The sequence below is a fragment of the Trachypithecus francoisi genome, unplaced genomic scaffold (genome assembly GCF_009764315.1).
Source record: "Trachypithecus francoisi isolate TF-2019V2 unplaced genomic scaffold, Tfra_2.0 Lachesis_group13, whole genome shotgun sequence".
NCBI lineage: Eukaryota > Metazoa > Chordata > Mammalia > Primates > Cercopithecidae > Trachypithecus > Trachypithecus francoisi.
Genome location: NW_022681458.1, coordinates 77728610 through 77744071, shown reverse-complemented (window position 1 = coordinate 77744071; position 15462 = coordinate 77728610). Strand labels below are relative to the sequence as shown.

The following is a 15462-nucleotide window of genomic DNA, read 5'->3' as shown; positions in this document are numbered from 1 at the left end:
ACACTGTGTGGTCTTGAAGTCAAACAACACGTTACATAGATTTCAGATCATCCCGTGTTCAGCCCCCATTTCTACTTTCTGTGGTCGCTGCCTACTCCTGGGCCAGTCCAATCTTTATTGGATAAGGAGTATGTTTCTCAACGGTCCCTCACACCTCCCTTCTCCTCCCCCACATACAAGTAGCACCCTATTACTTGTACATATATAAAGAAAAATAAATAAATAAAAGGCTCTAAGTCCCTCAATTAATAAACAAGTCTCAGGAATACATTTCAATTCTCAAAATACATTCCCTGTGTCTTTATTAGATGGTTGCATATTATTTAAGAGCTTTACATCCTTCTTTTGAGCCACAGGCTATGCCCATAAATGTATCTATATTGCCCATGTTTTGGCTTTAAACAGTACATTTTTAATTTCATCCAGAGAGAGACTAGCAAAACGGTCTTGTGGAAGTTGATTTTTTGGTAATATGGTACTCTACAAGAGCAACTGGATGGCACATACTAATTCTAGACTTGGAAATAGTACTTTCTTTGATAGTAAATAAAGTTAAGAAAGATTAGGTAATGTCTAGTTAAATACAATTATAAATACAGTTTAGCTGGAGGAGGAGAGAACTTTCATTGCCAACTGACTGGGTAACTGTCTGCTGTTGTCTATGAGTAAATGATGATACATGCAGACTGTATTTCTTTCTCTTTATATATAAATGTGTCAAGTAATAAATGTAAAAACATTGACACTTATTCTTCCAACATCTTTTACTTCTTAAATATACAGTTTTCTTGAATCTCTGCCAGAAATACATAAGTTAACAAGACAAATGGCTGGGTGCGGTGGCTCACGCCTATAATCGCAGCACTTTAGGAGGCTGAGGCGGGCGGATCACGAGGTCATAAGATCAAAGCCATCCTGGCTAACACGGTGAAACCCCGTCTCTACTAAAAATACAAAAATTAGCTGGGCGTGGTGACGGGCGCCTGTAGTCCCAGTTACTTGGGAGGCTGAGGCAGGAGAATGGCGTGAACCCAGGAGGCGGAGCTTGTAGTGAGCTGAGATCACACCACTGCACTCCAGCCTGGGCGACAGAGCAAGACTCCGTCTCAAAAAACAAAACAAAACAAAAATACAAAAAATTATTAAAGTTTTGTTTTGTTTTCATCCCTATTTTTGTGCCGTAATTATCATCCTTTATATATAAACATATAAACGTTAAAAAAATACATTTTTGATTTTTTAAAAAAGAACACTTTGATACTTTGTGTAGAAATATTGGTATTTCTGTGACAAATTAATTTTCTAATCTAATAAATAGGGTGGACAATTGGTCAAGAATATTAACATAATGGCCTATTCCCTCAGTCACTTTATTTATCAAGAAACTTTACACACTATATCAGATTTCATAAGAAAAAAATTGCTGACTATATCATGACCTTTGAACTCAACACTGCCTACATGTTTTCTACTAAAAATGCCTCTTTTAGAGGCAACTGAAAACCACAGAACTTCTTTATGACTTTATTCTCTCATTTTATAATTCCAGGTCCAATTCTTTATTCAATAATTTCAGAAGCCAAATTTGTCTTGAAAGTATTCCTATTCCCAGACAGATAAATGCAGCAATCCAGAAAGTTCTGCAATAGACATAATTTCATATGTGAATTTAATACTGCATATGAATTATTTCTGAGGAAACAACTGAATTTTCAATAAGTGGTACTGGGAAAACTATCAAATGAAAAAGAAAAGTTGTGTATCTAACCTGATTCCTTACAACATAGTAAGCTCCATGTGGACCTTTATGTGGTTTGTGTTTTACAGTAATAAGCCCAGTGGAATTTTCTGCACCGATGGAAATGTTCTATATCTGCACTGTCCAACACAGTGGTTACTGAGCTAGTGGACTCCCAAACCAAATTTTTAATTTATTCAACTTAATTTAAATTCAATGTAAGTAGACACATTTGGTGAATGGCTGCCATACTGGATAGAGTAATTCTAACACGCTGGTTCTCAAGGTGTGATACATAAACCAGCAGCATCTGCTGAGAACTTGTTAGAAATGCAAATTGTCAAGCCCCAGCCCAGAACATTAATTCCTCTGGGAATGAGGAACAGCAATTTGTGCTTTGACAGGCATTCCAGCCTATTCTGATCATACTGTAGTTTATGAAGTTTATGGAACTCTGATCTAGAGAGAAGAGAAAAAAGAAACAAGTAAAATATATAAAATATCAGGTGGTGATACATGCTCTGATAAAAAAATAAAATTTAAATAAAAAAAACAAGGAAAGAAGTTAGGAATGTCCTAATTGAAAAATGACACCAGAATAGAGAGACCTTGAAGGGCCTGGGATATCTGGGGAAAGATAGCTTTGACAAGTACAAAAACCCTGAGACAGGAATGTGCTCTAAGTGTTTAAAGAAAAACAGAAACTAGTCGGCTAAGGCGAAAACAATAGGCACGAAATCAGTGATAATCTTGTAGTGTTTAAAGGCCTTTTAAGTGAAGACTTGAGATTTTACTAAGTGAGACAGAAAGCCTCCAAACAGTTCTGAGGAGTGATGTGATCTACTCCACTTTTTAAAAGGATTACATTCTGGTTTTTGTATTCAAAATAGCCTGGGGCAGCAGCTACAAGGTTATTGCAAAAATTTAGGTGGAAGATGGTGGAGGCCTGGACTACTCAGATTCCAGATACATTTTGTAGGGAGCTGATAGGATTGAAGCTAATGCAGAAAGGAGACAGAGACAGAAAGAGGAGCTAGCCAGTGGAAAGGGGCCAGGATTGGAGGGACATAACAAAGTGGCAGAGTTGCTGAAAGTAACCGACAGGAGATCTAAAATGCAAATTTCAATGGTCTGCTATGTGATGTGCTTACTGTAACTCTACAAACCATCATTCTATATTATTACATCACGATGAATTTTGGGTAGCCTTGGGAGGTGTCAAATAAAGGATGAAATTTCAGAAGTAGAAACTGAAAAACATGAATCCAGAGTTGGTGAGACATAAAGTCAGAGCCAGAGGTGGCCCCAAGAACGTAAAACTCTTGGGAGTTTACGACAAGATTATAAAGGGGATTGAACCTTCAAGTGGAACAGGGGTTCAGGCCAATCTTACTTAGATCTTAAGCAGCAGAGTGACCTCAACAAGTTATCTGGGTTCTGTGTGTACACGGATGTGAGCTCCCCTCTAGCAGGACCACATCTTAGTAATCTGTAGGTACCTGGCCAGGTCCCTGTTGTCGAATGAGGAATTTAGAGAAAACAGTGATTAATTCTGTTTGAAAGTCAATGGGCTCAAATGCATAGTAGACTAATACAACTGACACATGAGAAAGCATACTTGTTGAAAGGAGATTCATATGCTTTAGAAAAAAATAACATGATGAAAGCTCTGTTGTTTTTTATAATTAATAAGCTTGTTTTGCCTAAGCCATATCTTTACACAAAGGTGAAACATACACATTAAATAGGGTTAAGATCTTTTCCAAAAACAGCCTCAGACTAGTTTGAATGCTTTAAATATTTAATTGAAGCCTCAGCATTCAGCACTGTAACACAGGAAAGCTGATCCTGACCACAAGATTTTGAGGTTGGGAATTACTGACTGTCTAGCTTTACCATAAAGGAGTCATAACGCCATAAAAGTCGGACATTAACTTTTAAGCAGGTCCTGCATCCAACGGAGTTGCCGCTGGGGTTAACTAGTCACAAAGTGCACCCACAGGAAATAAAATCATCTCTGGAATATACCTGGATGCCAAACTACTTCTGCCAAAGATAACAACTCTGGTTGGATAATCATCCCCCAGCCGATGCACCTGAAGGCAGTTGGCTAATGAGTTTGACCACAGGATCACCACAGAAAAGACGCCTGTCTTCCTGTTCCCTAAGGCGGGAGCACACCTGAGCAGTCCATCTAAAACCTGAGGCAAATTATTAAAAGTGGAAAAGGATTGAATGAACATTATAATCACTCCTCTATATTATTACACCACATTGAATTTTGGGTTATTTTATTACTCAGCAGAGTCTGCTTTGCATTAACAGTATTTACAGAATTTTTTCTCTTGTAAGATAATATAATTTTCTGGAGGGCAGAATTTTTTTTTTTTTAAGACTCTAAAAGCTCTTTGAAATGAAGAAATCCCTATGAGATTTCCCACTTCTTTCAGAAATAGATAACAATTCCCTGTATTAGTTTCATATCTGTACCTTGTAAGTGCACACCAACAACCCAATTATACATACCAGTAATCGTACAGAAATCTTAAAACATTCTCTATTGCTGCTGTTTATCAATCTTATGCTAACCCATGTAATTCAGTAATGAGTTCAGGAATGAAGCAGTACTCTGTCTGTGTGTGCAAGAAATGAAATGTACCAGGTACACAAAACAACTAGACCCAGTCTCAAAATTGAGAATGCTTATTATGCTATAAGAAACATTTTGAAGAAAACACATGAAATTAAGATTTGAAGATAATTAGTAATAGGTCAGATTACTAAGCTGATAAGTTCTTAACATACTAAAAATAGATATTACTAAATGTAAAAAAACCCACAATTTTTAGAAAGTAACCACTTTGGACTCTATCTGGTTGTTTATCTTGGGTGTTATACTCAGAGCTGATTATAAATAATTACCATCATAAAAATGGTGATTTAAGAACACATCTACTAAACACACATACATGCCCCTTATAAAAACAAAAATACTACAAATACATCTCACTATAATTGGGGCAATTTGAAAATAGACAAAGGATAAAATTTTATTGACATGAAAGATGGAAATTATTAACTGAAAAAAGCAGGTTACAAATAGCATGTACAATATAATACCATATTGTTGTTAAAAAGAAGAGTGCACATACAGATGTGTGTACATACATATGTGTATACATAGATGTGCATGCCTAAGAATAAAAGGCTAGACACTACAATGTTAGAAGTTGCAATCTGCCTACTTAATGAAATTGCATTTACAATTTTTTGGCTTATCTGTATTTTCCAACTTTCTAAAACATCTAACTATTGCAACTGTAATCACAAAAATTTAAAAACTAAAATTAGGGCTGAGCATGGTGGCTCACATCTGTAATCCCAGCATCTTGGGAGGCCAAGGCAGGACATCACTTGAGCCCGGAGTTTGAGGCTGCAGTGAGCTACGATCACACCGCTGCACTCTTGCCTGGGCAATGGAGTGTGACCCTGTCCCTAGAAAAATTTAAAAATTAAATTAAGTTAAAAATCTGAAATTAAAAAGGGTCATTATTATAAAGCGTAGATGCCAGGAAAGCAAAGGGAAGAGGGTAGCCCTGCCAGGAACAATGTTCTGAGGACATTTATGAATACTTTGTCACCCCTTTCCCAACCAGGGGAGCAGGCAGGTGACAGAGGCTGACATTCTCCTGGGCTCAGAGCCATGGGGGATATGGGAGGGCAGTGACAGAACCTAGATGGCAGGATGATTAAAAACTCAAATAGTACCGATTAAAAACTCAAGTAGTACTGTTATGTTGAGGTACTTGCACAGTTAAAATGCCAACTTTTGTTTTAAGCAATCACAGCAGAATAACGATCTACACCATAATTTAAGCATCTTGTAGAATTAAACACGGTTTGTACCACCCTATAGATGTTGGGCAGTTTTTAAAAAATTACCCTATTATACACATATATTTATCATACATTTGTCATCACTAGACACTTCTCAAATATAAATATGACGTGAACTTCAGAAATTTTTCTAGATCCATACTGTTCTGTTACTCTTTTTTTTTTTTTTTTAGCAAAAACCCCACACTGATCCAACTATGAAAAAAATGATCTTGTCATTTTTTCATAGTCTACTTTTTCCCAATAGGTGGCGCTGTAATCCATGTAAAATGCTCCCAAACTCCTTAGCGGACCCACCCTACGCCAGTCAAAGCCGCGGGCTTAGGCTCAACTCTGCTGTAAACCGGTGTTATGGGACAGGCAAATCAGGCCGAAAAGCATGTGTGACATGTCTCTGGGTTATTTTATGGGAAAAGCCCAGAGAGGTGAGGTGACTTGCTTAAGATCACACAGCAAGTCTAGAACAAACTGTAACTTCTAGTTGGGACTTCTAGCTTGGAGTTCTGTGCTTTGTGTTTTCAATTATGACATCTCACGTGTGCTCGAATCAAAACAAATTCCTGTTTGTAGTAGGTGCGTAAAAGAAATATCTTCCTCCGTTATAAATGATGCTTATTTCTTCCTCCCTCTTGTAGTAAAGAAAGTGTGATAGCATGGCCATAGAATGCTCTCTCTACAGGCTAAGAAGGATTCGTGTTAATCTTATCAGATTTCCCAAATTGAACATTTTGCTTTAAAAGTTTAGCCTGGAAAAAGGAAAGAGAAGAAAAAGGAACTAGTACCTATTCAATGAGGAATAATTACCTATGAAGCAGATACTCAACTATAAGATGAAGACCTAGAATAATATACAAATGTACCCACATACTGCCTTATTCTATATGGTTTCTATATCTGTTTAGTCTATAAGCTCACTTTCATTAAAAATTAACTTTTCCCAAGTACTAGCAGACACCACTGCTAATGCTGTTGTGAAGTATAGCATCTTCTGAGAAGAAGAGCCACCAGTTCTGTAACAGTAGTATCCTTTAATGTTCATTTCTAGAAAGGCAAAGAATTGCTTTGTCTGGTGAAAAAGATGTTTATCGATTATATACATGATACACATACACACAGAAACAGGCTGAGTATCCCTTATCCAACGTGTTGAGGCAAGAAGTGTTTCAGATTTCATCTTTTTTTTGGATTTTGAAATATTTGCATTACACGAGTTAAGCATCCCTAATCCAAAATCTGAAATGCTCCAATAAACATTTCCTTTGAGCATCATATTCACACCAAAAAGTTCTGAAATTTGAAGCATCTGAGATTTTGGATTTGGTACACACAGTCTACATATACATAGATGCACACATTTATATATGTGTGCAAACATATATACATACACATAGACATATGTACACATACATCTATACTACACTGTATCTTATATATAAATAAAATATTTTAATTCCTCCTTCTTTCAGTCCAACCATCCATGGTATCAGGATACTTAGAAATGCCCAAGAGTTTTCAGGTTAGCATGGCAAGCCCCCTTAATGTAAGCAGGGGCTCACAAAGGCAAGATAGTGGAGACATGGTGACTTTTGGTTATTGAAGAGATGGCATCACTAAGTCCTGGTACCAAAAATAGTTGAGCTGGCAGATGGCTGCCAACCTAATTCAGGATAGTCAGTTTCTCCCTGAGCATAAAGTCTATGAGCACTTCCAACCCCACTGAGTTCCCTAATCTGAACAAGCTCTTTTGTGAAAATCAATGCACAAATAAGTGCATTCTTCTGAAGATACCACTGTGTACTTATACTCCCCAAACTAGAACATCCTGAGCCCACCTTGTGCTTGAGATGTATGAGGGGGACTTTCCAAAAATATTCCCCAACAATACATTTTGAGTGGGAAAATTATTTCTGAAAAGTGAAGTGAGGCATATAAGTTTTGGAAATCTGTATTTCCGTCGAATACTGATACTATTCTTCACTGTAAAGGCATAAGAAATAATACTATACTATCAAAATAAATATACAAGAAATATTCAGACAAATTCAGAAAGGATGGTCTCAACAAACTGCATTAAAGTCTTTTCAGAGTTACATATAGAACTCTGTTTATCTAAGAAACCCTCACACACTTAAAATTACTTTCCTTAGTCCCCCACCAAATTCTTGTATTATTCTGTTGAGATTTTTCATATTCCTTTTATATGGTAGTAACAAAGCCATGAAGAAATTTTATTTTTATCATTGAGTCTTCCCATTAGGTAGTTAACATTTATCAGTAGTAGTACATAATTTTCTATTTGAACATTCCTTTTTGTTGTTATTAAACAGTTCTGTGAAACAATAGGTCAGCAGCGGCTGTGACACTCAAGACATCCCTAATCACACCATAAAGATATCCCAAGTCACACTTTTAAGATATACCAAGTCAGACTCTTAAATATCTTGGATCACATTAAGATATCCCAGAATCACACTCCCAAGATACTCAGAATCATACAACTACTTTAAATCACAAGCACTTAAAATAGAAAATTAGTCATAGCATCAATGAGTCATGTCTGAATTATAAAACTACTGCAAACAAAGTCCCTAAATGAAATCCCATAGTAAAAACACTGATATACAGGCTGGGCAACGTGGGGGAAATCCCATCTCTACAAAAAATACAAGAATTAGCTGGGCGTGGTAGCACACGCCTGTGGTCCCAGCTACTTGGGAGGCTGGGGTGGGAAGACTGCTTGAGCCTGGGAGGCAGAAGCTGCAGTGAGCCCAGATCTTACCACTGCACTCCAACCTGGGTGACTGAAACCCTGTCTAAACAAACAAACACACTGATATAAATTCTACTCTCAGAAAAACACTTCAGCCCTAAACAAAATTTAAAAAGCAATTAGAATTTGGGGCACTCCTACCTTGCTCTCTGCCTGGAGAAAATATCTTTACTTAAAAGATTCTGGGTAAACAACTAGGACTCATTTCAAGTGCTTCTTCACACCATTTATGTTGCTACCTCCATCTACACCTAAGGGTTTAGGAAGACAATATTCATTTTGATAAATTTATGAAATGCCTACTACATTGCAAGAAACTGTGCTAGGCACTATAAAGAAAAGTAATGATATTCTCATGGCTCTGTAGTTTCTTCGAAAGCTAAGACCTACACATACATTGCAGCATAAAACAGTATGTAATAAATATGATATAAAGTGTCAGAAGAGTTTGGAAGCCAGAGTTAATTATTGATTCCGGGGAGATCAGGGAGCCTTTATATAAAATATATCACCTGAGCTATATAAACTAACTGGAAAAAATGAGGGTAGTGAGTTACACCAGGGGGGAAAAAAGTTCATGGAGGTGAAAGAAAGAGTATTTGTAGAAGAACAAAGGAAGAGCAAAGAGTCATGTGGTGAAGCTTAAGATACACAAAGGAGGGCCGGGCACAGTGGCTCAGGCCTATAATTCCAGCACTTTGGGAGGCTGGGGGTGGTGGATCACCTGAGGTCAGGGGTTCGAGACCAGCCTGGCCAACATGGTGAAACCCTGTCTCTACTAAAAATACAAAAATTAGCTGGGCATGGTGGCATTCACCTGTAATCCTAGCTACTTGGGACACTGGGACAGGAGAATTGCTTGAACCTGGGAGGTGAAGGTTGCAGTAGGCCAAGATCCCACCAATGCACTCCAGCCTGGGCGAAAGAGCAAGACTCTGTCTCAAAAAAAAAAAAAAAAAAAAAAATACACAAAGAAAGGAGAATGGTGGTGAAGGAAAAGCCTACTTAATTTTGGAGAAGAAAATAAGGTATCCCAATCTCCAGGCTAGGTAGTTTGGACTTCTTTAATCTGATATTGAATTGCTGTCCTGCAGTCTTTTATCAAAGGTAGTACCACAAACAGAGAGGTGTTTTAGATTAATCTGAGGGTGCAAGGTAAATGAAGAGAGCCAGGGTTAAGAAAAGCAGTTCCCAATTAAAAAAACAAAACAAAACAAAACAAAAAAACAAAAAAAACAAGGAAGCCAATAGGTGCCAAGCCCTGATAGTATTTCATTTAATCATATTTAATCCTATCAATTCAGCTATAATACATTTTCATAGATAAAAAAAACTACAGCAATTCAAAATAGTTGGTGGCCCAGAAACACAAAGCTGATTGATGAAAAATTACTCAGATTTAGGGATCTGAGGAGGCAAACATGCTGGAAGGAGGGTAGGAAAAATCTAGGGTGCTTTTAAGTACAAATGTAGGAGAAATGTCTGATGTAGAATCTATCAGGCATGAAGAAAAAATAGATACGATGAAAATTTAGACATGAAGAAAAATGCAGCATCCTACAGAACAGTCATAAATTAGACTTGAGGAGGATGAAGAACTAATTCAGTTAAAGAGAAAGTAGATAAGCTAGATGTTTTAAAAGGTAGTATTCAAATAAGGAACCCTAAGATCTAAGAACTGGAACAGTTTTTAAGTGATGAGATTCCACCATTCTCTGGTGGAAATAGGGAAGCTGACCATGGATCTCGGTTTCCAGAGTTGAGGAAACAGAAGAAAAGGTAACACGGGGTGGCATATGGAAAAGTCTAAAATAACTATGATGGGTGACAGGACAGAGAGAAAAAACATGCTTCTTATATTAAAGTCATTGAGGTTTAAAAAAAAATCTGAAGAACCCAGAGATTCACTTATAGCAAGCAGAGAATAAGGCAATATAAATAGATGACTGGTACATCCCCAAGAAGAAATTCTGAAGAGTATTTGTGATGAAACCAGCATCACCTGCAACCCTGAAGAACTAGAAAAAAAGGTTGACTTTTTTTTTTTTTTTTTTACTTACTTTGAATTCAGGAAAAATAAAATAAAAATAAAGGAATTGCCTTTGTTACCCCTAGCCAGATCCATTATCCTTTTAAAACCAGAGTAATATTATTTCAAGAATTGATGATAATGGTCGTTGTCTCTAACTTTCAAGATGTCTTTCCAAGATGTCTTTCTCACATGCACGAGGCCATCCACAGTTGCAGATGGGAGCCTACTAGAGACACAGTTTTCTCAATCTCATAAATAGGGTTCAATGTGTGATCTCCAAAATGACTTTCAATACAAAATAAGTGGCAAAATGCAACTTCCTCAAATGTAATCAGAGTTAAATAACCCTATATGGTTTGCTAAAGCTGAACTATTTTGTTTTCATCTACTTTAAATAATCTGTAAAGTTACACATGATTTTAATGATACATCTTAAAATTAAAGTTACCTTGAATGAGGTTTTCTAGACAAAACCAGACTGTAAGGATGCAATACCCAACATATTCTTTTCCTTATACACAACACACACACACACAAACACACACACACACACAGAGCGAGCGAGGTAAGGTCAAAACAGCTTAAATTTCTAAAACATGATTCCTGATAATAGGCAGTTGAAGTGAAAGAACAAGACCAAGTCTATAGTTCATGTAACTTTCCACTTCAAAGTGAAATGGAAAATTACACTTGGCTTTGTTCCATTTTTCCAATTTTCACAAAGGTATTTAAAAATATCAGTCTTCTAAATCACATCTTTCCTTTTTGCTGGGATAAAGTTTGATTTTACTTTTCTACTTAACTCACCCACATTTTAAATAAATTAAATCATTCAATGAAATAAAAAAACTGCCAATTAATTTGCAAACTGTTTTGATAAATACAAAAGTATTTAATAAAGAGTAATAAAACTCTTAAAATTAAGAGTTTTGCAAACCTAAAGAAGCAGCTTAAAGTGGGAAGAAAAATTTGAGAATGATAGGATTTTCCTGTGGGTCACTGGGCTTGTTTTGTAAGTTTGGTTTACAAAATCAATATAACTGATGGCCATTCCTCCGGGAAAGGCTTATTTTTAAAAACTTGTTAGATAACTAACGAGATATGAAAGGGTTCTAGATTTCAAAACATTTAATTGGGCTTGTGGAATTCATAGCACTGATATTAAAACATTGATAGAAATTTTTTTTTTTTTGAGACAGAGTCTTGCTCTGTCGCCCCAGCTGGAGTTCAGTGGCCGGATCTCAGCTCACTGCAAACTCCACCTCTCAGGTTTACGCCATTCTCCTGCCTCAGCCTCCCGAGTAGCTGGGACTACAGGCGCCCGCACCTCGTCCGACTAGTTTTTTGTATTTTTTAGTAGAGACAGGGTTTCACCGTGTTAGCCAGGATGGTCTCGATCTCCTGACCTCGTGATCCGCCCGTCTCGGCCTCCCAAAGTGCTGGGATTACAGGCTTGAGCCACCGCGCCTGGCCCAGAAAAATTTTAACACCATTTTAGCACTCTTTTTTTTAACAGGTAACTAAACTGAGTGATAAATGAAGCGTTTTCTCAAAGAACAAACATCCAAGACATATATCACAGAGGCTTTCAATGGTGGAATAAGAAGGGGAGGTCCTGATATTTCATTCACTCCAGCGTACCTGCCATGAACAGTAGTAGACTTGATAACATCCCCAGGTAGGACCACTGAGAGTTCAATGTCTTTATCTATCATGTTTTCTTTCTGTTCCATGATGAAAGCAGTGGATTCTACAGAATCAGCAGCTGAAGAGACATCAGCGTATTTGGTCTCAGCTGGAGGAAGTGGTGCCTTGGCTTTTGGTTTTCTCCTAAAATATAAATAAAACACAAAAAATACAAAATATTTTATTTTTAAGGTAACTTTTTAATATGATCCAATTTTATAAACATATATATATGAGTTTATATATATATAGCTGTTTTTCACATCTAGAAAAAATGTTCTAAAATGTTAACTGTTGGTGTTGGATGGTCAAATTAGGATTTTTTTTTTTTCCTTTTCCAGGCAGCATTTTGTTTTGTTTTGAGTATTATGCCTACATTACTTGGACATAAAAAGAAACATGATAAAGAGATTTTACATTTGGCCTCTATTAAATTCAGTTACTGTGTATTCACTCTAGCAAGTCAAGAGGAAAATTTATTTTCTTTGATGAGATAAACTACAAAAATCCTTAATGTTTCAGAATAGAGATCAGTATCTCACTCTCTCATTTCACTGTAACTCTTACCTTTGGGCCCTTCATCCTATTTGCTTCCGATGTAGTATGTTCCACTTCTCCATTCAGACAAACCCTACTTTATCCTTCAAAGACTAGCTAAATCCACCCTGCTTGCCCCAAACTACCCCTTCCACAGTATTTCTTCCTTCTTTGAATTGATATAGTACGTACCAATTCCATAGATGTAACTTTTTAAATATTTTTTTTCTGGGTACCAGTTTCAACTCTCTACCTACACTTATAACTCCCTGCAAAAAAAGAAGCATGAAGCATGATAGCCAGATGTGGTGGCACACAGCAGAGATTCCAGCTACTCAGCAGACTGAGGTTGAGGGATCCATTGAGTCCAGGGGTTCGAGTCCAGCCTGGGCAACATGGTGAGACCCTATCTCAAAGAACGAAAGCAAGAAAGAAGGCTGTATTTCCCACTGCACATAGATGGCTATATTTCCCACTGTACCTAGCAATGAACTATGATGGGTTGTTTGATAAATAATATATCTGCTTCAATGAAAAACATCACTAATAATTTTCTAATAAATATTTTTGTGTCACTAAGGCAACCTCTTAACTTATAACAGGAATAGTAGACATTCTGAACTTACATAGGCCAATCCAAAGATCTGATGGGTTGAAAAAATAAAATGTGAAAATAAACTATAAGTAATGACATATTTATGGTTTTATTTGAAACACTGTGAATTAAAGTTTTTGAAAATATTACCTTTATAAAATGCTAATTGATTTTAGAAGAATGAATACTACTCCTTTCCACTCAGAAAAATATAAATTTCAATTCCTCCCATCCTTACTTGCTAGGCAAACATTAGAACCAAACAAGATCAAAAGGCTTCTTTGTAAGTAAATATATAACATCCACCTATTCGGTATTTTCAAAATTTAAGGTCTCATGACTCCAACTCCTTTAACATATGACTCGTCATGAAAAGACTGAAGGGAGGTTCCTACACTGTACATTACAAGCCCGTAACTCTTAGTGGTATAATAAAAGAACATATTACACTTCAGAAAAGACTTATTTTACAAGAGCAACAAAACTACATTTTTTCCATTATACTTTATGTTCTAGGGTACATGTGCACAATGTGAAGGTTTGTTACATATGTATAAATGTGCTGTGTTGGTGTGCTGCACCCATTAACTTGTCATTTACATTAGGTATATCTCCTAATGCTATCCCTCCCCCATCCTCCCACCCCACAATAGGCCCTGGTGTGTGATGTTCCCCTTCCTGTGTCCAAGTGTTCTCATTGTTAAATTCCCACCTATGAGTGAGAACAAGCAGCGTTTCGTTTTCTGCTCTTGTGATAGTTTGCTGAGAATGATGGTTTCCAGCTGCATCCATGTCCCTACAAAGGACATCAACTCATCCTTTGTTATGGCTGCATAGTATTCCATGGTGTATATGTGCCACATTTTCTTAATCCAGTCTGTCATTGATGGACATTTGGGTTGGTTCCAAGTCTTTGCTATTGTGAATAGTGCCACAATAAACATACGTGTGCATGTGTCTTTACAACAGCATGATTTATAATCCTTTGGATATATACCCAGTAATGGGATGGCTGGGTCAAATGGTATTTCTAGTTCTAGATACTTGAGGAATCGCCACACTGTCTCCCATAATGGTTGAACTAGTTTACAGTCCCACCAACATTGTAAAACTGTTCCTATTTCTCCACAACCTCTCCAGCCCATTGTTTCCTGACTTTTTAATGATCACCATTCTAACTGGTGTGAGATGGTATCTCATTGTGATTTTGATTTGCATTTCTCTGATGGCTAGTGATGACGAGAATTTTTTCATGTGTCTGTTGGATGCATAAATGTCTTCTTTTGAGAAGTGTCTGTTCATATCCTTTGCCCACTTTTTGATGGGGTTTTTTCTTGTACATTTGTTTGAGTTCTTTGTAGCTCTGTATAGTAGTCTTTTGTCAGATGACGAGACTGCAAAAATTTTCTCCCATTCTGTAGGTTGCCTGTTCACTCTGATGGTAGTTTCTTTTGCTGTGCAGAAGATCTTTAGTTTAATTAGATCTCATTTGTCAATTTTGGCTTTTGTTGCCATTGCTTTTGGTGTTTTAGACATGAAGTCCTTGCCCATGCCTATGTCCTGAATGGTACTACCTAGGTTTTCTTCTAGGGTTTTTGTAGTTTTAGGTCTAACATTTAAGTCTTTAATTCATCTTGAATTAATTTTTGTATAAGGTGTAAGGAAGGAATCCAGTTTCAGCTTTCTACTTATGGCTAGCCAGTTTTGCCAGCATCATTTATTAAATACGGAATCCTTTCCCATTTCTTGTTTTTGTCAGGTTTGTCAAAGATCAGATGGTTGTAGATGTGTGGTATGATTTCTGAGGGCTCTGTTCTGTTCCATTGGTCTATATCTCAGTTTTGGTACCAGTACCATGCTGTTTTGGTTACTGTAGCCTTGTAGTATAGTTTGAAGTCAGGTAGTGTGATGCCTCCAGCTTTGTTCTTTTGGCTTAGGATTGTCTTGGCAATGCGGGCTTTTTGGTCCCATATGAACTTTAAAGTAGCAAAACTACATTTTTAAAAACTGTTACAATGAATAAAAGCTTATAAAAATCCCTGTAAAGAAGAATGCCCCCAATTTCAAATTTCAGTTTTTAAATCTGCAGAAATTGACCACTCGTGTATAACAAATATTTATTTTATAACAGACAATTATCAGAGCAGATTCAGCTAAACACAGGAAAAGTGAAGGTGAGTAAGACTCAGTTCCTATTCCTGAAGGGT

The 15462-nt window shown here is 36.8% G+C and overlaps 1 protein-coding gene across 7 annotated transcripts in view; it reads right to left on the bottom strand.

Annotated features, from left to right (window-relative positions):
* Window positions 1-15462, bottom strand: part of COBLL1 (cordon-bleu WH2 repeat protein like 1) — a 165003-nt gene that overhangs the window by 54001 nt on the left and 95540 nt on the right. For all 7 annotated transcript variants that reach the window (XM_033231273.1, XM_033231276.1, XM_033231275.1 and 4 more), the window contains one exon: window positions 12079-12267. In XM_033231273.1, the coding sequence (XP_033087164.1) occupies window positions 12079-12267 (189 nt within the window). The remainder of the gene's footprint in view (window positions 1-12078; window positions 12268-15462) is intronic.